General features: G+C 41.3%; 2 protein-coding genes across 5 annotated transcripts; one reads left to right on the forward strand and one right to left on the reverse strand.

Moving 5' to 3' along the window:
- On the forward strand, positions 18-3,870 carry LOC100125545 (TATA-box binding protein). The gene is made up of 3 exons (XM_021085497.1): positions 18-961; positions 2,371-2,465; positions 3,118-3,870. Exons 1-3 carry the CDS (start codon positions 888-890, stop codon positions 3,195-3,197), a joined length of 249 nt encoding a protein of 82 aa, XP_020941156.1. The 5' UTR covers positions 18-887; the 3' UTR covers positions 3,198-3,870.
- TBP (TATA-box binding protein) lies at positions 5,669-23,675 on the reverse strand (the record flags this gene model as incomplete). 4 transcript variants are annotated; one of them, XM_021085493.1, is given in 5 exon segments in its annotated part: positions 5,669-5,760; positions 10,906-10,993; positions 14,814-15,217; positions 18,493-18,696; positions 23,452-23,675. In XM_021085493.1, coding segments are annotated over 4 exon segments (638 nt in total), but the record flags the coding sequence as incomplete, so codon positions are not given.

Genomic DNA, 23,820 nt, shown 5'->3' on the forward strand with positions numbered 1-23,820 from the left:
GCTTAATTTTTGTCATTTCTCACCCCTGCTCTTGAGAGCTTTTGTTGATAATGTTGTTATTGCTTTCATTCTGCTTTTATTTTGTAAGCCCTGCACTCATTCATCGCTGTACCCGAATATGAGGTAAGGAGTGGTAAAGAAAGACTGGACATAAAAGAGGAATTAGCATGTGCACTCTTCAGATATAAATGCCATCAGTATTTTCCTATTAAAATGAAGCTTGTTTTCATCTCAGTGGAAATCTGTGGCTAAAGTACAACAATAGTAATGATAATGGTGAGGCTGTTGTACTTCACATCTATAAAATCTTGCATCAATAATTTGGTGACGATTCCTTTGGGTAGGCCTACGTTTTCTGTCAGAGACACAGGAATACTTTATAAATAAAATTGTTAATGTCTGTTGATCTTTTTTCATTGGAAGAGGGTGACCAGTTTACCTTTTGAAAAAAAACTTTCCTAATTTGGGCTTTTTTTTTTTTTTCCTTTTTAGGGCTGTACCCATGGCATATGAAAGTTCCTGTGCTAAGGGTTGATCAGAGCTGCAGCTGCCAGCTTACGCTACAGCAACACCAGATCCAGTTGTATCTGTGGCCTTTGCCATAGCTTGGGGCAGCACCGGATCCTTAACCCACTGAGTGAGGCCAGGGATTGAACCTGCATCCTCCTGGATACTAGTTGGGTTCTTAACCTGCTGAGCCACAATGGGAACTCCTGGGCTTTTTATAAGTTATACGTTAAATAATTATTTTAGCTGTCTTTGAGTATGAATATCTCACTTTTTCTTTCCTTAGTGAAGAACAGTCCAGACTAGCAGCAAGAAAATATGCCAGAGTTGTACAGAAGTTGGGTTTTCCAGCTAAATTCTTGGACTTCAAGATTCAGAACATGGTGGGGAGCTGTGATGTGAAGTTCCCTATAAGGTTAGAAGGCCTTGTGCTTACCCACCAACAGTTCAGTAGGTAAGTCTGAAATGGATTGTGATTGCTTTTGGCAACAATTAATTTATAACCTATTTAAACACTGTTCATGATTTTTAAAAAACATGCAAAGTAATTGGTATATGAAATCAAATTATTTTGGTTTTTTTGGTCTTTTCAGGACCATAGCAGTGGCATATGGAAGTTTCCGGGCCGGGGTCAAATCAGAGCTGCAACTGCCAACCTCCACCACAGCCACAGCAGTGCCAGGTCCCAGCTATGTCTGTGATTTACATCGCAGCTCAGGGCAAAACCAGATCCTTAACCCACTGAGCAGGGCCAGGGATCAAACCTGAATCCTCACTGATACAGTTTTGTTACCACTGAGCCACCATAGGAGCTCCCAAATGATTCACATATAGATGTTTTACTATTGAAATTTCTCCCTGATTCCTACCATTCTCACTGGTCTTCTACTTCTTAATGATACCCCAGACTCCCCTTTACTAGGATGAAATTGGTTCCCCTTCTGTATGTTTCATCGTTTCATTGCTCAATGAATACATTTTAAATGCATGAATTAGAAGTTCCTGTTATGGTGGATATGACATTTCTTTCTCTTTGTTTTCCCTGCTGCTCTCCTGGTGAAGACTTTAAAGGCAGGCTTGCCCATCTCTGCAGACCCTGCTTGCAGCATGCGCCTGGCGTGCTGTGCCCTTAATTGCACCAGGGCCTTTGCACATCCCGCTTTTATGCCTGGTGCTCTTGTTTCACTCTTCACCTAGGAAACTCCCACCGGCATTTCATGTATCCATCCAGGCATCTTTTCTTCAGAGAAGCCTGTCTTGAATTTTTCACTGGGCTAAACACACACACACCTAACTATTTTCAGTCTCTCTAACTAACAAAATGAGATGACTAGGATTAGAAAAAAACATACCAGTAGTGCATTTGGTCTGACAACACAGCGAAAGGTTCATTGTCTAACCAGTATCTTTTCTATCACTTTTGGTTAAGTCGCCTGACCTAGGTTAACACTTTGAGGATATTTCAGTTTAAGGAGATGAGATGTGAATGATTAGAAGGTAAACTGTGTGACTGTCATATCTTAGACATAAGTAATTCATTAGGCTCTTGTAAATCAGTGTACTTCACTTGTCCAGAGTGAAACTTGATGAGGGGCAGAGACTACAGAACATATTTATAAAGCTCTTGTTCTCATGTCTGGAAATTCAGATTCATTAGAAGTAAGAGTTCGTTGGCCTTCAGGTGCCAATTACAAGTCAGCTTCCCTGGCCTTAAGTACTGTCTTCTGTGATGCTACTTCAAGAACTGGGCCTCACCTCCTCGTTTGCTGTTTACCCAGTGTTTTCCCTTGTTCAGGTCATTTTTTTTCCTAAAGGCATGAGCAGCTCTTAATTTCTAAACTGTTTTTGCCATTTTCCTTCTAGTTATGAGCCAGAGTTGTTTCCTGGTTTAATCTACAGAATGATCAAACCGAGAATTGTTCTCCTTATTTTTGTCTCTGGAAAAGTTGTATTAACAGGTAAGTTGTAATAGGAAATAGTGTCTAACCCTAAGTTTTGAAAGGTTCAAGAATGGCATTTTCTCAGTGCTAAGAAGTAATATTACAGTGTTGGGACAGTTGGCTACTGACCTGTATAGAAGCTTTGCCCCTTTATTCCCTCCCCCGACCCTAACACTCTGGGAAACATACCCACAGAATGGGCAGCTGAGGGAAGTCAGACCACAGTCCTGTGGCTCCTTCAGCTGAAGCATGACCTTGGTGGGGAGGGGAGAAGTGAGCATGACAGATGGCGTTTTAAGTTGTCTAAAATTTTGGAGGTTCATCAGCATTATCATTTCAAGGCAGCAAAGGATGATGCTTCAGAAGAGCTTGGTCATAGGCAACAATGGGGAGAGTAAGAGTCAGCTACTCGCTGCTGCCATGCTGGCTTCTGACCTGGTGCAGGGCCAGCACTGGTCACATGGGCAGACTGTAGGGAAGGTAGCTGGAGTCACCTGGGATGCTGCTCTCGTAATTGTTTTTAAAAGCCAGTGTAAGAAAAGGCCACTTCCATCGTACGTTTTACCGCCTTCATCTGTCAGCCTTACTGGGTATGGAGAGAATCGTGCTTGTGGTTTTGTGAAGAAATGCCATTTCAGACTCTGTCCTCTACTCCAACTTGTCTACATAGGTGCTAAAGTCAGAGCAGAAATTTACGAAGCGTTTGAGAACATCTACCCTATCCTAAAGGGTTTCAGGAAGACGACGTAATGGCCGTCATGTACTCCTGCCTCCCCCACCACTTGTTTTTTTTAGAAGAAATCAGTTTTTGGTACATTTAATGGTGGTGTTGTGGACGGCCCTGTGTGGTGCAAGGATGGACGTTCGGTTTAGGTTGCAGCACCAGGTGAAGCTCCTGCACGCGAACCCCACAGGGGTGCCGCAGTTTCTGCACAGAGAACTCCGGAGCGTTCCTGTAAGTTGCTCGTACTGTGCTGCTATTCGGGCAGCGCTGCCCGGTTATTTATATTTAGATTTTAAACACTTACTGCTGTTGACAAGTTGGTTTAAGGGACAAAACTTTAAGTGTTAAAGCCACCTCAACAATTGATTGGACTTTTTCGTTTAATTTCTTCCCCATAAACCACATTTTTTATATTTCTACCAGAAAAGTAAAAATCTTTTTTAAAAGTATTGTTTTCTAATTTGTAACTCCCAGGGGTTATTTTTGTGCCAGACACATTCCGCGTTTTCAGTATTGCAGGACAGAATAGAAATGTATTAATGAAAACAAATGGCTGTACATATTTTTCTTCCTTCAGAGTACTCTGTACAATAAATGCTGTTTATAAAAGTGTTAGATGTTATAAATGAAACCTTGTAAGATTCATGTGATCATACTGTTTAAAAAAGTTGTATTTTAGATATAATGCCTGAAACCATTTCAGTGTGTCTGCTGCTTGTTGTTTCAATCAGCATTTCATTGTATGTTGCAATGCAAATGACCTGCCTGAAAACTGGAAGCTGCTCATGAAACACGTATTTGTTACTATGTTCCATACATTGAGCACCTCCCATTTCCCAAATACATTGCCTGAATTCTCACAAGACCTGCGGTTAGGTTTTGTTCCTCTTTCACAAGTGAGGCAAGGTAGGTCCCATCTGAGGATCTGGCCAAGGTTACACAGCAGGTAAGGGGCAAACACAGGCTCTAGGCCAGAGGCCTTCAGTATTAGAGCTGGGACAGTCCATAGGCTGGTGAGGGGTGTAAGCTCTTGAGTTTCGTTGTTTGGGTCCATGTTTTTAACTGTAAAACTGTTTTTCAAACAGCAGCTCAGAGGCACACAGCCAGTAAGGGCAGGGTCTTCCTCCCTCTCCTCCCTTCTACCAGTTTCTCCAGGTGAATCTCCAGATGGGCGGGTATCTCCCCAGCCCCCTACTATTCAGATTCTTTCCTTTGGGGGCTTTTGATACCATATTTGGAAAATATAGTAAAGCATATGTTCATTTTTATAGCTTCCTTTTCTTTAGTCAATATTTCATATTGTTGTGTCTCTCAGTAGCCATAGGCTGTATCACCAGTTTTGGCCGATACTCACCAATTCAGCATTCCCAGCTTCAAGACTATAACACCATTCTCTCTCTCTTTGAAAGCTGTATTGAAGTACAGCCTAGTAAATGTGTCGGGAACTCCATACTGCAGTTCCATGACAGACAAACTGCCATGACATGGAATTTGACGTGTCACATCATCTCTCACACACCTTCATGTACTTAACCGTTTCCTTAGTTATGACCGTTGGTTATCCGCAGTGCTGCAGAGAGCAAACACCCTCACCTTTGTGCTGGTGGATTAGTACAGGCATGTCTGTGCTAACATTCCTAGGAGAGGAACCACTGTACAAAGGACATCTGCACATTCTGTTGCGGTAGCTCCACATACCGGCTTACAGCCCAGAGAACAGAGGTATGGAGGGCCCTTTTCTTGCACTTCTCATCATTGGCAAGGTCAACAGCGTATGAACTGGAGAGACATCTATTCCAGTATCACCTCCTCCTGTTCAAGAAAGAATTGCTCCCCATGTGTAGGTTTTCCTTCAGGTTCTTCAGTAAAGTTTCGTAACTTTTTTCATGTTTACATTTCATAAAAGCTAATTCCTAAGTGTTTTGTAGTTTCTATTAATGGAATTTTTATAACACTGTAAAATTATTGTTGATATATCTATGTCCAATCAGTCACTTCACTGAATTTTTAAACTTCGTGGTAAGATGCAACACACACAGGAAACCTAACAAATGTGTAGGATAATGTATTATTCCTAGGCAGACACCCCAGCTATCACTGCCCCGAACCTCACCAGCCATCCCAGAAGCCCCTCCTTATGCTCCAGTCTCTCCCCTCACAATAACCATTATCCTTTTATAGTAATTGCCTAAACACCAATATAGGTTAACGTTTCCTTTTTAGTAAATTAATACGGTTTTATATCTGGTTTATTCCTTACGTTTCTGCACATAATCACGCTCAACTATATGGAAATCAGATGATAACACACATCCTTACTCATGCCTGATTTTAAGAAAATGAAGTTACTGCTGTCTGCAGTGATGAAAATCAACCACCTTAACAGAAAGCAACAATGACAATGTATCACAGTAGTAACCTAATACCTAGAAACCACGACATACAGCCTTTTCTTTCCTAACGCACAGACTAGGACAATGAACCCTTTTAGACCCACCTCTTGGCTCCCGTGCACACCATTTTCCCAGAGCTGAATATCAGTGCGGTGGTCCGGGGTTCTCTTATTCTCATGATTACAGCAGCAAATCGCTGAAACAGTCAGAGACAACGGTTAATGAGTCACTCAGACTGCTGATTCTGTCAGGAGAATTAGACAATGACAGCCACCCAGATACCTGTCATTGTTTCTATACAGGATTCCCTTCCATGGCCATGTGGCATGTGTACTCTTGGACAGGGAGCCGACAAGTAAACTGTGGCTACTAGGGCAGCTGGACCAAGATCTGTGTGTTCTTTCACACACATTCCAACAAGTGAAGACAGAAGTTACAAAAATTTTCTTTAACTGTAAATTTTATTAATGATTTTTTTAGGCAAATCAACTGATAACCCTTTTCAACCTCCAGAAGGAATTAATAAATCAGATTACAAGCATACCAACAGATAGTGAAGTGACCTCCTGTTTCCAATGGGCTCTCAGAAACAGTATTAATGTACTGCCATTTATATATATGCAATGGCTTCAGTTACTAGGTTACATGATATAAAGCAAAAAATTACTTTCAAACAACTCTAAAGTATTAATATCAGATATTTAGTTACATACGAAAAAATTCATAAAATATGTCTCATCAAAATGACTGTTTGACAAAATAGATAGTTTTAACTGTTTTAAAAACTGCTATATGGGAATTCCTGCTGCGACACAGCGGTTTAAGACTCCAACTGCAGCAACTTGGGTTGCTGTGTAGGTCAGGGTTCAATCACCAGCCCAGTGCGGTGGGTTAAAGGATCTGGTATTGCTGCAGCTGTGGCTTGGATTCAATCCCTGGCCCAGAAACCAGGAACCAGGGACACTTCCACATGCCGTGGGTGTAGCCATTAAAAAAAAACAAAAACAAAAACAAAAACTACAACAGCTATATATATGCCTTCCCTCTGATTTTACAACCATGCAAAAATGCTACCGTCATATTCTAATTTACACAAGTCCTAGGAAATGCCTAATTATTCTGCATTTCCTAAACTCCCTCTACTAGTTTCATTGGCTGGATAATTAACCAATTAGTCATTAGCGACTATAAAATTGTAAAATTATGTATTCAACTTAATAAAATTAAAAATGATAGACAAAAGATTACTTCTTCTAATGTCACTCATACGGATTGCCACAGTGGTTAGATGGTGACTTCTAGGCCGTTACCTTGAAATCCTAGACAAACACTTCAACAAAATTTATTATTTAGATAATTTCTTAGGAAAAAAAAAGGAGGAGTTCCCATCATGGCGCAGTGGTTAACGAATCCGACTGGGAACCATGACGTTGCGGGTTTGATCCCTGGCCTTGCTCAGTGGGTTAAGGATCTGGCATTGCCGTGAGCTGTGGTGTAGGTCGCAGACACGGCTCGGATCCCGTGTTGCTGTGGCTCTGGCGAAGGCTGGTGGCTACAGCTCCGATTAGACCCCTAACCTGGGAATCTCTATGTGCTGCAGGAGCAGCCCTACAAAATGCAAAAAGACCAAAAAAGAGAAAAAAAGAAAAAAAAAGTAATAATTGGTGAAAGGATAATGTTAATGTACATGTTAACTTTGCCACTTTAAATGACCCTAAAGGAACTATGTAATGTGTACCCATGGACAGACAACTAGACATTTCTTGGTTATATGCCTTCTAGTTTTCCTTGTGTCTGGAGGAAACCACCTGGATTGCTTTGGCTAATGGTAATAAAGAATATAAATGGTTAGACTATACCAGATACAATCGTTAATAAAAAATATATTTTATTTCCTTATTAAGGAAACAGCTTACTAATATCATGAACTCACCATCATACATGCACTGTTCTTAAGATGCGGATATATTTTAAAGTCAAAGGTAACAATATTTTAAATAATGAAAAAAATTCAATAATTCTGACAAATCTTTTTCTTTTTAAAATTCTCACTCTAAATTCCAAATAATAGAACTTTTCTATATCTAAGTATCTATGTGGTTTCCTAAATGGCCATAAAGATTTATTCCCTCACTGGAAAAGGAAGAGGTTTTAAAATAAATACGCATATTTGATGTTCTCTATATTTTAATTTGTTCAACCAAGCTGACCAAGAAGTCTCATTAGCTCAATGAGCCACTTTCTTAGCCAGTTATTACAGCAACTCTGACTTTAGGTATCTTTACCTAGGCTACATTTTTCTAACTTGTACATAAAAGAGAGGATGTTTTAAGAGTTTTAGAAACTTAACAGTTTTCTAAACCCACAGCTAATACTTATTATCCAACTTAGCACATGCCCATAAAAGACTTTTGTCAATTTCCCACATAACTATCAAATACCGTTCCAGGTTAAACCCAATGACTTTACTTCCCTTCCCTTAAAAAAAAATAAATAAACAAAAACCTCCTCACTACCAAAATAAATCTAAGCCTGCCTCATTCTGACTAATTCTTTCCTCTGATGATAAATCCTAATGGTTAATCAATACTGACATATATTTGAAATAATCAAGGTATACTTTATAATGACACAGTAAATTTCTAAATGGTGTTATAAAATATTTCGTTACCCACAGCTCATTCTACTAGGATAGTCATCTTACTAGAGGTTTCTGAATGAATATTAGCCGATAAGCATTTGGGTTTGTGTAAAATAATGACTTATTAAAGGAAATCAGCTATCTGAAGGAAATATTAATGGTAAGATTATAATCCATTCCAAAGAAAGTGGCTTCCCTAACTCATGCAAACAGCAATTCTTACTAGGTTTAGCCACTTCTGATCCGACAAACATAAACTGTTTTTCAGGTGGTGGGGGGGAGTAGAAACTTAGTCATCATCCTTTCTCTGTGTTCTGTTTTAAGTATCTCGGAATGGCTTGGCATCACTCAAAATCATCCTCAAACATTACTACCTACACATGCGCACGCAGAACAAAAAGCAACCATCACACACACACAGACAAGGACAAATATGGACACAGATTCAGACTTTACACAAAATATTCACGGGGTTACCTTACTTGAGAAGTTGAACGGGTTGCTAATACTCTGTCTTCAGTTTTCACAAGCCAGGAAAGCTACAATGGGGGCCAGGGTTCTGAGATCCACTTGGGTTTCATTCAGTGCTCAAATCAAAGAGTTTAAATATGCCTAATAATAGTAAGTCACTGAAGCTTCCCTTTCTTAAAAGGCCAGCACAGGAGTTCCTGCCATGGCTCAGTGGTTAACGAACCTGACCAGCATTCATGAGGACACAGGTTCGATCCCCGGCCTTGCTCAGTGGGTTAAGGATCTAGCGTTGCTGTGAGCTGTGGTGTAGGTCGCAGACGTGGCTTGGATCCTGCATTGCTATAGCTGTGGCATAGGCCAGCGGCTATAGCTCTGATTTGACCCCTAGCCTAGGAACCTCCATATGCTGCAAGTGCGACCCTAAAAAGCAAAAAAAAAAAAAAAAAAAAAAAAAAAAAGAAAAGAAAGAAAAACAAAAAAGAAAAAGGCCAAGGCAAAGCCAGACCAGGTTTCCAAAGTTTATTTTCCTTGGCCTAAAGTTTTAGCTCTGATGACCTCTAGATCCCACAAATTCTTACCCTATGAAACTGTTTCTGAAAGACCTATGAGGACTGGCCTGGCTCCCCACAACAGTCTCCACCATCTCATATCCTTGATGGCCAACCAATGTCCTGTATGAGTAAGAAATCACCACCCACATATCTCTACACAAAAGGCAAGCAGCAGACAGTAAGATGGAAAAGACACCAATGGAGGTCGGCCTTCAACTTGCCTAGAAGAAAGCATTTCAGAAGGAAGGAAGCTGTATTTTTAGGAGTTATCACTTACAGGAGGCCTTTTAATAAATTTGAGACCAGTTTTCAGGAAGGACCCATATCCAGTTGGATTCTGAGTACATACAAACTGGGGAAGTTATTCATTGCATCCATATCCTGATGCCCAAAAATAGTGTTTTTTCTTCCGAGTGAGGCCACGGAAGAAACCCTGCAACCTCATGGTTCCTAGTTGGATTCTTTTCTGCTGCGCCATGACAGGAACTCCATGGCTCTTCATTCAGATCATCTTCTAGACTCAGGTGCCTGGTTTCAGCCTGGCCCTCTAAAAATGTCCACTCATTTCTGAATCCAAGTGTTTACTATTTTTTTTTCTTCTTTTTGTTGTTTAGGGTCACATCCTCGGCATATGGAAGTTCCCAGGCTAGGGGTCAAACTGGAGATGCAGTTGCCAACCTACACCATAGCAATAGCAATGCCAGATCCGAGCCAAATCTGCCACCTATACCATAGCTCACAGCAACATCAGATCCTTAACCCACTGAGCAAGGCCAGGGATCAAACCTATGTCCTCATGGATACTAGTCGGGTTCGTTACCGCTGAGCCATGACAGGAATTCCTACTATTTTTTTTTTCTATAAGTAAGTTTCCTACTAATGCAGGGACAAAAGCCTTAACATGCATAAGGATGCTCTCTTAAAATCAGAAAACGCATAGGTATTTCTGCCCTAATCTTTTCATTATAAAAAACTCAATGGTTATACAAAGGTAAGAAAATATAATTAACTTCCTCGTACTTACTATCCAACTTTAGTAATTAGCAATTCTTGGCTAATCTTGTATCACCCATGTGCCCTTTTTTTGTTTTTTTGGCTTTTTAGGGCCGCACCCGCAACATATGGAGGTTCCCAGGCTAGGGGTCCAATCGGAGCTGTAGCTGCCAGCCTACACCACAGCCACAGCAACATGAGATCTGAGCTGTGTCTGCAACCTACACAACTCTCGGCAATGCCGGATCCTTAACCCACTGAATGTGGCCAGGGATCAAACCTGCAACCTCATGGTTCCTAGTCGGATTTGTTTCTACTGCACCACGATGGGAACTCCCATATGCCCTTTCTTAATTCTCCAAATGTATCACCTTGAAGTAAATTCCATGTAGCATGGCAGTCTATTCTATACAGTTTTCAAAACACAAATGGAATCAAACTACATATTTTGTTTTCTAACTTCACATGATTCCCATTATAATGGGTATATAAAAATTTATCTTGTATACTCCTATATTCCTAGAGTGTTTACTCAGCAGTTATTCAATAAAAATGCTCCAGTTTTGCTTTAAATCCTGTTTTGTTGGTATGGACAGACTTACACAACATACTCTTTTTGATCCAAAGACTTTTAGAAGAAAATACCTATATTATTATAGTTTGAAATACATTAAAATGTTCTGACCTTGGGATTATATTCAGCATTTCGGGCACGAAGTGCAATGGTCTTTAGGTCAAGTTTACAACCAAGATTCACTGTGGATACAATATTTCTGCAAAAAATGTGAAAAGAAAACATGATTATTTTTAATGTCTAGTAACAGATGATTATCTAGAAATCAGATTCTTTCACTAGAATTTAATTTCATTGAGTTAAACTACCTTAATTCTTTAAATTAAAAATTTTTTTAATTGCTGACATTTAATTGTACAGGTACCACACACCATGGCAAACACTTTACAGAGATTATCTCACTTGATACTTACAATGCACTGAGACGTAATAACTATTAATATCCCCATTTTCAGATGAAGTTGAGACTTAAGGGGGAGGGGGCATGGGCTCCACATACACATGGCTCCTAAGAGATAGGCAGAGTTGGGATTTGAGTTTGCCTCTTTCCAGAGCCAAGCCTAGTCTTTCCTTTTACTAATTCAACTCATCCATGAGCTCTGAAATAGCATCACTACCACCCTAATCCTCCAAAACACTTTTTATAAATAAAATATGTAGGAATGACTTTCTGGCTTCTCTCAAAAGAAGAGAGCTCCATTTTTCTTTCTCAGGATTGCTTTAGCTATTCAGGGTCTTTTGCGTTTCCAAACAAATTTTAAAATACTGTGTTCGAGTTCTGTGAAAAACGCCATTGGTAATTTGATAGGGACTGCACTGAATCTGCAGATTGCCTTGGGTAGTACAGTCATTGTGACAATATTGATTCTTCCAGTCCAAGAGCATGGTTATCTTTCCATCTGTTTGTGTCATCTTTGATTTCTTTCATTAGCATCTCATAGTTTTCATAGTAAAGGTCTTTTATCTCGTTAGGTGAGTTTATGCTAGGTATTTTATTCTTTTTGATGCAATGGTAAATGGGACTGGTTCCATAATTTTTCTTTCCGAACTTTCATTGTTGGTATATAAAGATGCAATTGATTTCTGTGTATTAATTTTGTATCCTGCAACTTCACCAAAGTCATTGATGAGCTCTAACAGTTTTCTGGGAGCGTCTCAAAGACAACCCATGTGAGGAAATGTGAGGAAATATATCTGCAAATGAAGCGACTGACAAAGAATGTGAGGAAAATATCTGCAAATGAAGCAACTGACAAATGATTAATCTCCAAAATATACAAATACTTTCTGCAGCTCAATATTAAAAAAAACAAACAACCTAGTTTAAAAAAAGAAAAAACAAGCAGAAGATCTGAATAGACATCTCTCCAAAGAAGACATACAGATGCCCCCCCAAAAAATAAAACGACGCTCAACATCAGTAATTATTAGAGAAATCCAAATCAAAATTACTATGATGTACCATCTTACACCAGCCAGAACTGCCGTCATCAAAAAGTCTACAAATAATAAATTCTGGAGAGGGTGTGGAGAAAAGGAAACCCTCTTACACTGTTGGTGGGAATGTAAATCTGTATAACCACTATGGAAAGCAGTACGGAGGTTCCTCAAAAAACTAAAAACAGGAGTTCCCGTCGTGGCGCAGTGGTTAACAAATCCGACTAGGAACCATGAGGTTGCGGGTTCAGTCCCTGCCCTTGCTCAGTGGGTTGACGATCCGGCGTTGCCATGAGCTGTGGTGTAGGTCGCAGACGCGGCTCGGATCCCGCGTTGCTGTGGCTCTGGCGTAGGCTGGCAGCTACAGCTCCGATTAGACCCCTAGCCTGGGAACCTCCATATGCCGCAGGAGTGGCCCAAGAAATGGCAAACACACACACACACACACACACACACACACACACACACAAAGAAAGAAAGAAAAAGAGGAGAAAAAAAATCCAGCAAAGAAAAAAAACTAAAAACAGAACTACCAACAATCCAGTAATCCCACTCCTGGGAATCTATCCAGAGAAAACTATAATTCAAAAAAATATGTGCACCCCAGTGTTCGCTGCAGCACTATTTACAATAGCCAAGACGTGGAAGCAATCCAAATGTCCATTAACAGAGAATGAATAAAGAAGACATGGTACATGTATACAATGGAATATTACTTAGCCATAAAAAAGAATGAAATAATGCCATTTGCAGCAACAGGGATGGACCTAGAAACTATCATGATAAGTGAAGTTAGTCACACAATGAAAGACAAACACATCACTTACATGTGGAATCTAAAAAAGAGGGATATAAATGAACTTATCTGCAGAACAGAAACAGACTCACAGATTTTGAAAAACTTATGGTTATAACCCAAAGGGGGGGGACGGGGGGTGATAGGTATGGAGGTTTGGGATTGGCATACGCATATTGAGGTACATGGAACAAATTGGCCAACATGGGCCTACTGTATAGCACAGAGCTCTGCCCAGTATTCTGTGATCATCTATGCAGGAAAAGAATCTGAGAGAGAATGGATGTGTGTACATGTATGGCTGGGTCACTTAGTTGTGCAGCTTGAATGATCACAGCCTTGTAAATTAACTATACCTCAATAAAACTAAAAAAAAAAAAATAAATAAAGGTGCAAACTTAAATACCCAAAGAAGCCAAGTAAGTGTGCAAGACATTTGGGAATGGTGTTTATAAAAATGAACTAACAAGTGCCTCTCCTTCTAAAATCAGTAAAATAATTTTGGAGTTTTTTTGTTTGTTTTTGACTTTTTAGGGCCATAGCCCTGGCATATGGAAATTCCCAGGCTGGGGGCCGAATTGGAGCCACAGCTGCCAGCCTACACTATAGCCACAGCAACACCAGATCTGAGCTGCATCTGCAACCTACACAGCAGCCTGTGGCAATGACAGATCCTTAATCCACTGAGCAAGGCCAGGGACTGAACCCACATCTTCATGTATACTAGTCAGGTTCTTAACCTGCTGAGTCACAACGGGAACTCTAAAATTATTTTGTTTTTTAAATTGCATCAGATCAAATACCCAAGGCAAGACTCAGGTTTCTGGGAGTTCCCGCTGTGGTACCATGGGATTGGCAGCACCTCTGGAGCGCTGGGATGAAAGTTCGATACCCGCCCAGCACAGTGGGTTAAAGATCTTGCATTGCCCCAGCTGCAGTGTATGGCAAAACTGCAGCTTGGATCTGATCCCTGGCCTGGAAACTATATGCCACGGGGTGGCAAAAATAGAAAAACAAATAAGTAAAAAAATAATTGGCTCTCTGGATATCAATCAGGATCCATGATTAAACATTACTTAGTTCTAAAAATGATCAGGAATGACTTAACAAGAAAACTGGGTGACATAATTATTGCAAATAACCCTTCAATGTGGCTGTAAGCTCCCTAAAGGCAAAACTATATACTTCTCACTGACAGACATATGAGAATATTTTTCAAGAAGGAGAAATTTTCCCTACCCATCTCCTTACCCCACAATTCTGTTACATATAGGAACCACTTCGATTAGGTAGAAAAATCTGTTGAGGGCAAGAACAGCCATCTTCAGCTTCTAGGAAGGACACAGCTCTTCAAAAATTTACACACAGCCCTTATAACAACCAATGAGGAAATAAACAAGGACCACTATGAACTGCAACGATTCTGACTAAGTGATCAATCTTCCCAAAGACTCACAGCATCACAAGGGAAGGAGACTGCATAACGCATGACTTGGTAATGCAGCTAGAGAGAAATGCCTACAACAATAACGACATTCAAATTGGACATCAATGTTCCAAGCATATAAACACAAGCTACTAAATTTCTGAATATGTTCTGAGAGCCTTTTACTGAGAACACTGACTCAATAGACATTCTACTTCCCTTTCTCAAGTGAGACATAAAGCAAATTTTGATACATGACCGCACACTTAAATATATTAATCCACCTGAAAACAAAGAGCAGCAGCACAGCTGCAAGGGACCCCTCCAGGGCAAGAGAAAGGACACATGACAAGTACTCACTGCAGCTGTGGCACAATCCCAGAGCTCTCCGATGCTGGCGTGGCAGGGGTGATGGGGGTCATGGGGGTCATGGGGGAGGGATACAGGGGAGTGGTGCCAGGCAAGGGTGCAGTCGTAAGAGTCTGTGAGTGGAAGAGCTGTGGAGTCTGGCCCGAGGCCGCCTGGGTCGCCTGCTGGGACGTCGACTGCTGGACGGCTGCCACTGTTGCCTGCTGCTGTTGCTGCTGCTGCTGCTGCTGCTGCTGCTGCTGTTGCTGCTGCTGCTGCTGCTGTTGCTGCTGCTGCTGCCTTTGCTGCTCCTCCAAAATGGATAGACTGTTGGTGTTTTGAATAGGCTGTGGAGTCAGTCCTGTGCCATAAGGCATCATTGGACTAAAGATTGGGATTCCAGGAGTCATGGCACCCTGTGGAAAGTTACAACAGTGGTTTAGACTGGCTGGTGTCAAGGGTTTGCGGGGCTTGGCTGGCAGAAGAGCAGATGAGATGCGAAAAGACACACACCCTCCAAGTTTGAACGGGGTATTAACCATTAACAGGACGGAACCTGCTGTTCCTAGACACATCACTTCCTTCTTCAACACAGTAGAGTAGGTAAGAGCTTAGGACGTAGAAGCAGACCTGGGTGTGAAATCCACCTCTGCTACTTATAACATGTGAGAATGTGAGGAAGTTGCTTAACTCTTCAGGCATCGCCGAGGATAACAATGCTCTAAGATTGTTAGAAAGAATAAGGGAGTTGATAGAAGTGACCACAGACCCTTGTTTAAACTGTTATTCTAACACACCATCTGGGTAGGAGCCCATTTCACCCCCAAAGTACGTGTCCTAGCTTGGATGGTAAAGTATATGTTACCCTAGACGTAGCCAACGAACACATTCAACATGACGACGAGTACCAAGAAAACACGAAAGTGCTAACAACCATAACCACAAGTATTAGACTATCATCCAGAATATCATCCAAAAGGGTTGATCATTTGCTCTCTCTGAAGTTTAAGTCAACAAAATCCAGTGCATCTATCAGCATAACATCAATTCACTTTTCTACAATGCTTCTGAACTTTTCCAGACATTGTCTCATTTGTCTACTTGAGTTTCACAGCAGCCCTTTGGGAAAGGGAAAAGAGACGCTGTTCCTCCCACATCGAAGACAAGAAAACTGACACCAAGAGAAGTTAAGTGACTTGCCCAATGCCACAGATCTCAATAGTAGATGCGTCAAGATTACAACTGAGTTTTCCTGAGGCCCGGTCCGAGGCTTTCTCATGATACCAAAATCCATGGAGACCGTGGAGCTGGCAGACCTTGCAATGGCTGTCTCAACCTCTTACAATTACAGCTAACAATTTTGCATGGAGGAATCTATAGTTTTTATTATACGCTCAAATGGATGCAAAGCCAAAAAAGAGTCACAATCTTTTCCTACTTCCACCACTTTATTTAGCAGAAAGTAAAATTTAAAAATGTCTAAGACATTTCGGAGTTCCCATCATGGCGCAAGGGAAACAAACCTAACTAGAAACCATGAGGTTGTAGGTCCAACCCCTGGCCTCGCTCAGTGGGTTAAGGATCTGGCGTTGCTATGATCTGTGGTATAGGTGGCAGACATGGTTCAGATCCTGTGTTGCTGTGGCTGTGGTGTAGGCCGGCAGCTGTAGCTCGGATTCGACCCCTAGCCTGGGAACCTCCATATGCTGTGGGTGTGGCCCTAAAAAGCAAAAAAGAAAAAAAGAAAAATCTAAGACATTTCTGTTAAATTGTTTCACCAACATATTGGCAGAAGAACATGAGAGGAGAATCAAATATATTCTGCAGTCTTAACAGTAGAGGTATTATTCTATTGCATTTATTACTTATTTCTACAAAAATATTGGATGGAAAAAAATTTAGTCTACATTAGTTCTAAAAGGCTAAGACTAATGTTTTGAAAAGACTGCCTTTGCTATGGGTCACAGACGAAAGCTAAAACTATTAGGAGAAAATCCTTAAGGCCTTGGATAGGCAATGATTTCCTAGGACACAAATGCACTAACCATGAAGTAAAACTGATGAATGAACTGCAGAAAAATTGGGAACTTCTACTCTTTGAAAGATACCATTAAGAAAACGAAAAATTGGGAGTTCCCATTGTGACTCAGAAGGCTAAGAGCCTGATTAAGTACCCATGAGGATTCAGGTTTGATCCCTGGCCTCACTCAGAGGGTTAAGAATCCAGCGTTGCCATGAGCTGTGGTGCAGGTCGCAGATGTGGCTCGGATGGATCTGGTGTTGCTATGACTGTGGCACAGGCTGGCAGCTGCAGGTCCAATTCGACCCCTAACCTGGGAACTTGAATATGCCACAGGTGAAGCCCTAAAAAGAAAAAACAAACAAATGAATAAATGAATAAATAAAAATAAAAATTAAACCACACACCAGGAGAAAACATCTACCATACACATACCTCAGAAAGAACATATAAAGAATAATCATAAGTCAATAAAAGAGAAAGAGACCAATAAAGAATGGGCAAAGATGTGAAGGACATTTTACAAATGAATACACATAAATAGCTAATAAACACAGGCCAACAGGAAAATGTAAATTAAAACCACAAAGAAATACTAAAAAGTAACCACTGGAAATGGCTAAAAGTAAGGAAGAAAAAAAAAAAACAAAAAAAAAAAAAACCCAAGTGTTGCTAAGGACGTGGAGCAACTAGAACTCTCATACACTGACGGTGGAACTTTAGAATATGCTTGGCACCTTCTTATAAACATACACTTACACAATGACCTAGCAATCCCACTCCTGAGTATTTGCCCAAGAGAAATAAACAGTTGACACGAAGATTATACACAAAGGTACAGCACCTATGTTTTCATAAAGGCCCCAACCTGAAAACATCTGGATAACAGACAAACTGTGGTACATCCACACAACAGAATGCTTCTTGGAGATAAAAGTGAATTTGCTGATATACAAATGTTACGTTGGGCAAAGAAGACAGACTCAAGAAAGCACATGTTGGAACGCTTCCATTTGCATGATATTCTGGACTAGGCTAAACTATCTAACTCTGAAAAGCAGAGCAGTAGCTGCCTAGAGCCAGGGGAGCAACTGTAAAGAGGCAGGAAGGGATTTTTAGGGTAACACAGGTATATACAACTATCAAAACATACACTTAGAATAGTGTTTTTAAGTATGCAAATTATACCTCAATAGAAGTTATTTTCAAAATTTTAAAGTAGATAGGGAGTTCCCACTGTGGCTCCGTGGGTTATGAACCCAAGTAGTAACCATGAAAATGTGGGTTCAATCCCTGGCCTCACTCAATGGGTTAAGGATCCTGTGTTGCCGTGAGCTATGGTGTAGGTCACAAAAGCGGCTGGGATCTGGTGTTGCTGTGGCTGTGGTGTAGGCTAGGAGCTATAGCTCCAATTTGACCCCTAGCCTGGAAACCTCCAGATGCAGCCCTAAAAAGACAGACAGACAGACAGACAGACAGACACACAACACACACACACACACACACACACACACACAGACAAAGCCTAATATAACTTTTCAACAAAATGAGGAAGCTTAACAAATGAAAATCCATTTTCAATAATAGATCATTAAATCCCCTTTCTCCCCTTTACGCATCTCTAGCAAGACAGAATCTACCCTACCTGCACCCTCCCTCCAGTTCCCTTACCTGAGGGGAAGCCAGGCCCTGAGCGTAAGGTGGAAGGCTATTGTTCTGATCCATGATGTTCACTTTCTTCCTGGCAAATCAAAAACTTTTGGACTGGAAATCGCCTCAGCATTCAGTCTTTTCCTGGAGCATCCCCAGTACACTCTTCTCAGCAGTGTCCTCAACTCCCTGGGTTATCTTCATGCACAGCAAGAAAGAGTGATGCTGCTTTGAACAAAGTTTGAAGTTTAGTGTAAGAATACAAGTAAGCTGTACAGTCTGATAAACCAGTTTCATGGTTATACAGTGAGACTCTTTTGGAATACACTTCTTTTTACCTTATAAAGCTGAAATCTTTCTCCTTCCACATTTCCCGTGACTGCATGCAAAACTGCCAACTGAACAAAAATCGTTCTATGTTTACATAATCTTATCATGTTAAAAATTAAGGTATGTTGGAAGTGCCCCTGGTTGCAGAAACGAATCTGACTAGGAACCGTGAGGTTGTGGGTTTGATCCCTAGCCTTGCTCAGTGGGTTAAGGATCAGCGTGGCTGTGAGCTGTGGTGTAGGTCTCAGACACAGCTCAGATCTGGCATTGCTGTGGCTCTGGCGTAGGCCAGCGGCAACAGCTCTGATTGGACCCCTAGCCTGGGAACCTCCATATGCCATGGGTATGGCCCTAAAAAGACAAAAAGACCAAAAAAAAAAAAAAAAAAAAAAAAGATATGTTATCAGCATTAAAAACTTGGGAATAAACACCTAGGGAAGATGAATTCCTCAGCAAACTGTCTTATCTGAGCAGAAATATTTATCATGTACTGTACACACAGCACTATTAGGCTAAGTTCAAGTTTTTAAGTATTTCATTCAATTTTATGTCCTTTACAATGTCTTGGGCATTAAGTTTAATAAATACTGAATTAGATCCAATACACTGTAGTATGATCATTTATTGAGCAACTAACCACTGTGAGAGAAGCTGCACAGACATAAAAATAAATAACATGTTTTTATATGCAATAACTTAATCTCCCCAGAACACATAAATATAAACTATGGCTGGGAGTTCCTGTTGTGGCACAGTGGTAACAAATCCATGAGGCTATGGGTTCAATTCCTGGCCTCGCTCAGTAGGTTGGGGATCTGGCGTTGCCCTGAGCTGTGGTGTAGGTCACAGACACAGCTCAGCTCCTGCATTACTGTGGCTGTGGTGTAGGCCAGCAGCTGTAGCTCTGATTCCACTCCTAGCCTGGGAACTTCCATATGCCTCGGGGTTTGACCCTAAAAAGCAAAACAAACAAACAAACAAACAAACTGTGCCTGTATCTGGCCTTCTTTAAATCATCTCTTTACTGGCTACATATTTGAAATTCCTTTTAGACAAAAGAACCTAGGGACTGCTGAAAGACCTTTTGTTCACTTTAATTCAGATGGACTTCTAACCTGCTCAGGGGTGAGGTGAGAACAGATGGAATGAAACAGGATTGGCTGATTGATTAAAACACCAAGAACAGCATCTAGTTATCACATAGTAAGCACAAGATAAATAAATGTTAGCTATTATTAATTAGGTTTCAGTTTAAACATTATCATCTAATATGATATTCTCACACAGAACTTATAGGTCTCAAAGTTTTAAGGGTTTTTTTCTTGTTACTTTGTTTTGCTTTTGGCTGCATCTGTGGCATGTGGAAGTTCCCAAGCCAGGGATCGAGTCCGCACCACAGCAGCAACCAAAGTCACCGCAGTGACAATGTCAGCTCCTTAACCCACTGCACCACAACAGAACTCCTCAAAGTTACATGTCAAAGGCACACATGCACCTCAAGCATGTAATGGTACAAAGCAAGCACTCAGCTGTTTGTGGGATGAATGGAAGAATCTAACAGTGACTCTGAAAGGACAAAGGACACCAAAGACTACATATCCTACATATTCATCAATGGAAAATAGACAACAACAACAACAAAAAATCTGCTTCAGAAAACAACAGAAATATAAGAAAACTGTACTCTTTTTGACAGTTATCCTATTATAACAATAGAAGTGCTGCAAATATAAAAATAAAGACGATATATTTTCCCAGCCATCAAAGAGTTCAATTTGAAGGGTATGCAAATAATCCCTACAAAACTCAAGTGCTATAACAGCAGACATGCACTGTGCTAAAACCCTTGAGTACAGAAATCAGCATATATGTCTTCGCAATCTCTACACTTAGTATAGTGCCTGGCATGTGGTACGTGATCATGAATGAAGGCAGACATGCTACACAAAAGAAGACAACATAACTGTCAAGTGTTCTGAAGAGTATGATCACAAAACTGGGACCCTCCGACTTGGGTCTCGCAAAGCAAGTAGGAATTTACAAATCAGCGCTTCAGGCAGAAGAAAGATCAACCACAAAGACAAAAATTGAAAGAGCATGCAGTTTGCAAGCAATGAATGAACTTAACATCACAGTATGGAACGTTCTGTGGGAATGAAACCACAAATATAAGTGGGGTCATGCCATCAGGAGTTTAAGTCATTATTACATAAGCAATATGAGCAGTGACAAGGTTTTGAAGTGCACTATGAGTAGATTTGCTTTGGCAAGAGTGTGGATGCATTCCAAGAGATAAAACTGGAGGCTGGAAGATGGGCTTAAGAGTCGCTGCTACAGTTGAGAGAAGACATAATGAGGGCAGAATTTAAACCACTCATTGATATGACCACAGATTTACCCAGAAATTGGTGGCTACATACTCCTTTTTGCAAACTAAGTCTACAGAAGAAATCTGAGGAATTAGTTTGAGGCCTAATGTTACTGTTGTTGCAAGCTCATCTCTCACTCCCAGTGATGACACTGACCATCTTTCCTCACCTGTATCATTAAGGCCGCACAGTTATTACTGCACTAACTTGTCCTTAGAAAAGACGATTGTTAGCACAATGTATGTCCTTTTGGTAGCTGAAGTATCAAACTTGGTATTAATTCTGCATGGCCTCCTAGTGCCTACACAACTCAATAGAGCATGATCTTTTCAAAGACGCATACCTAGAGTTTTCAATTAGAAAAACACGCTGTCCAGGGCCTAGACAGGGAGGCCTTGTCAATAAAGTGGTGTGCATTTATATCTTACGCTCTACGGTACCTGAACTCTCCCGCCTCTAATAGGACGTTAACAAGTCTCCAGCGAAACTTTATCATAAAACCACCCCCGCTGGTAGCAAAACAGATGGGCACAGGCCAGGGTGAATCTGCCTTCCAATATCGAGAAGAGAAACAGCAGGACATAAAGACATTGGGTCTTGGATGCGCAGGACTGGCCTGACCATGCCCCTCCTGGCACCCCCGTACCCCACACTCGTACAATGGGAAGCCGCTTTCGAGCCACAGCAGAGGAGGGAACCGAGCGGGATGCGCGGCCGGTACAGGCCGGAGCTGCGGCAGCACGAGCGGGAGGAACGGCCTCCGCGCGGCCTCCCCATACACTCCGCGCCTCTTCCCGCTATGGACCCGGGGCCTCGATGCAGTAGTCGCTTCTGCAGGAATCCTCAGGGAAGAGAAAAGCTAAAAGGGCTGTTACCTGGAGTCACTGCACAGACTACTACCGGCAGGCGAAAAAGAAGTTAACCTGCAGGAAGCCCAGGCGCCCGCCACGGCGACCCTTCCCGACCCTACAGAACTCCTGGCGCGCGTTGACAACGTCACTTCCGCCAGTTCACCTCTCAGCTTCCGCGAGTTGCCCACGCTAGAGCGGCGGCCATGGGAAGTGTGGGCATTGCGTCACTTCCTATGTTTCCCTGGTACTCGGCTGAAGGGAAACATGGGGTGGGGCGGAGTCCTTCGCGCTTCCGGCGAGGCCACCCCGCCAGGGCCTTTTCTGATTGGTAATCTAAGCAAGATATTGATATTTAAATGCTGACCGTTCAAACTGACTAGCGGAGTGACGTTTAGCAAGTTATCAGGTCTCTCTGCCTCAGTTTCTTCGTTGTAGGTTGGAGTAATAATAGCACTAGTCTTCGAAGGACATTGTGAGATAGATTAAGGAAATGTATGAACTGTGCCTGGCACACGTTAAGCATGTTAGCTATTCTCAAACATGTAGAATGATAAGAAAAACAAAAACAGACAGCCTGGTTTACAGACTCGATTATATTTTAATTCTTCTGCTACCGTCTAATGCAGTCTTTTCACAGTAGTTGGGCCCCAGAGTCCCTCTCCTGTGGATCATTTAGGCATGATCACATTTTGTAATGCTTGTTAATTTGCTTCCTTTGTATTTCATATAACCAGTGAGGTTGTGAGCTCCTTAATGATAGGAAATGCTGTATAGATATTTTTGTATCCAGGATGGTGCCTGAATAAATACTTCTCTCTCCATAACTATCAAAGAAAATCTTTTGCTTTACCCTTTGTTTAAAGTTTTAATTTAAAAACTTAGGTTTCAAAAATCTTTTCTGCTTCCAGAATTGTGTATATCAGGTAATCAATCGATATTAGCCAATTGCTTGCTTGCCTTTTTTAAATAACATTTTTAAGCTGTAAAATATAATAAGACGTACATAAACACATATAGAGATTAAAAGATAGTATTAAATCAAATAAAGAAACCCAGTATTGCCAGCACCAGAACCCTCACCTATACCCAGCCAAACAGGCCCTTCCTTCTCACTGTGTACTCCTAAGGTATATAGTAGGCACTCTTTTGCTCAACGTTTTAAGACTCATCCATGTTGATGTGCCTTCCCTCTAGCTGGCAGTCTGTTATTTTTTTTTTTACGCTGTGTCACATCCCTTTGATGGCTATGGAGAGAAATATTGTATTTATTCAGGTATTGTCCTGGATACAAAACTATCTACAAAACATTCGCGAAAAAAACATCAGTTGTTTTATTCATTCTGCAGTATGTGGACATTTGGATCGTTGCCAGTTCTGGGTCATTAAGAACAAGACTTATCCTTACACATCTTTCTGGCTAGGGTACGTACCTCGGCGTAGAACTGCTGGGTCATAAGGTGTGCTTATTTTCAACCATGTCAAGGTATGCCAATCTCTTTTCGAGCTATGGCTGTACCAACTTACATTCCCATAGAGTCTTCGAGTTTCCACTGTTCCATAGTTTTGCCAATTTCTTTGTAAGGTCAGATTTTAAAATTTTTATCCATGATTTCGAATGTTTAGTTAGGAGAGACAACCCTCCCCTCTCCGTCAGCTCTCTCGGAAGAGCAGGCTCAGGCTGAGAAGCGGAAGGGGACGGCTCTGGCTTCCAGGAGCGACGACCGACCGGCGGGAGATAGAGCGGCCGGAGGCAGCGCCACGGAAGCCGGAAGTGGCCCGACTTCCGGTCGGCCGCCATC

Source organism: Sus scrofa, chromosome 1 (genome assembly GCF_000003025.6).
Source record: "Sus scrofa isolate TJ Tabasco breed Duroc chromosome 1, Sscrofa11.1, whole genome shotgun sequence".
Taxonomy (NCBI): domain Eukaryota; kingdom Metazoa; phylum Chordata; class Mammalia; order Artiodactyla; family Suidae; genus Sus; species Sus scrofa.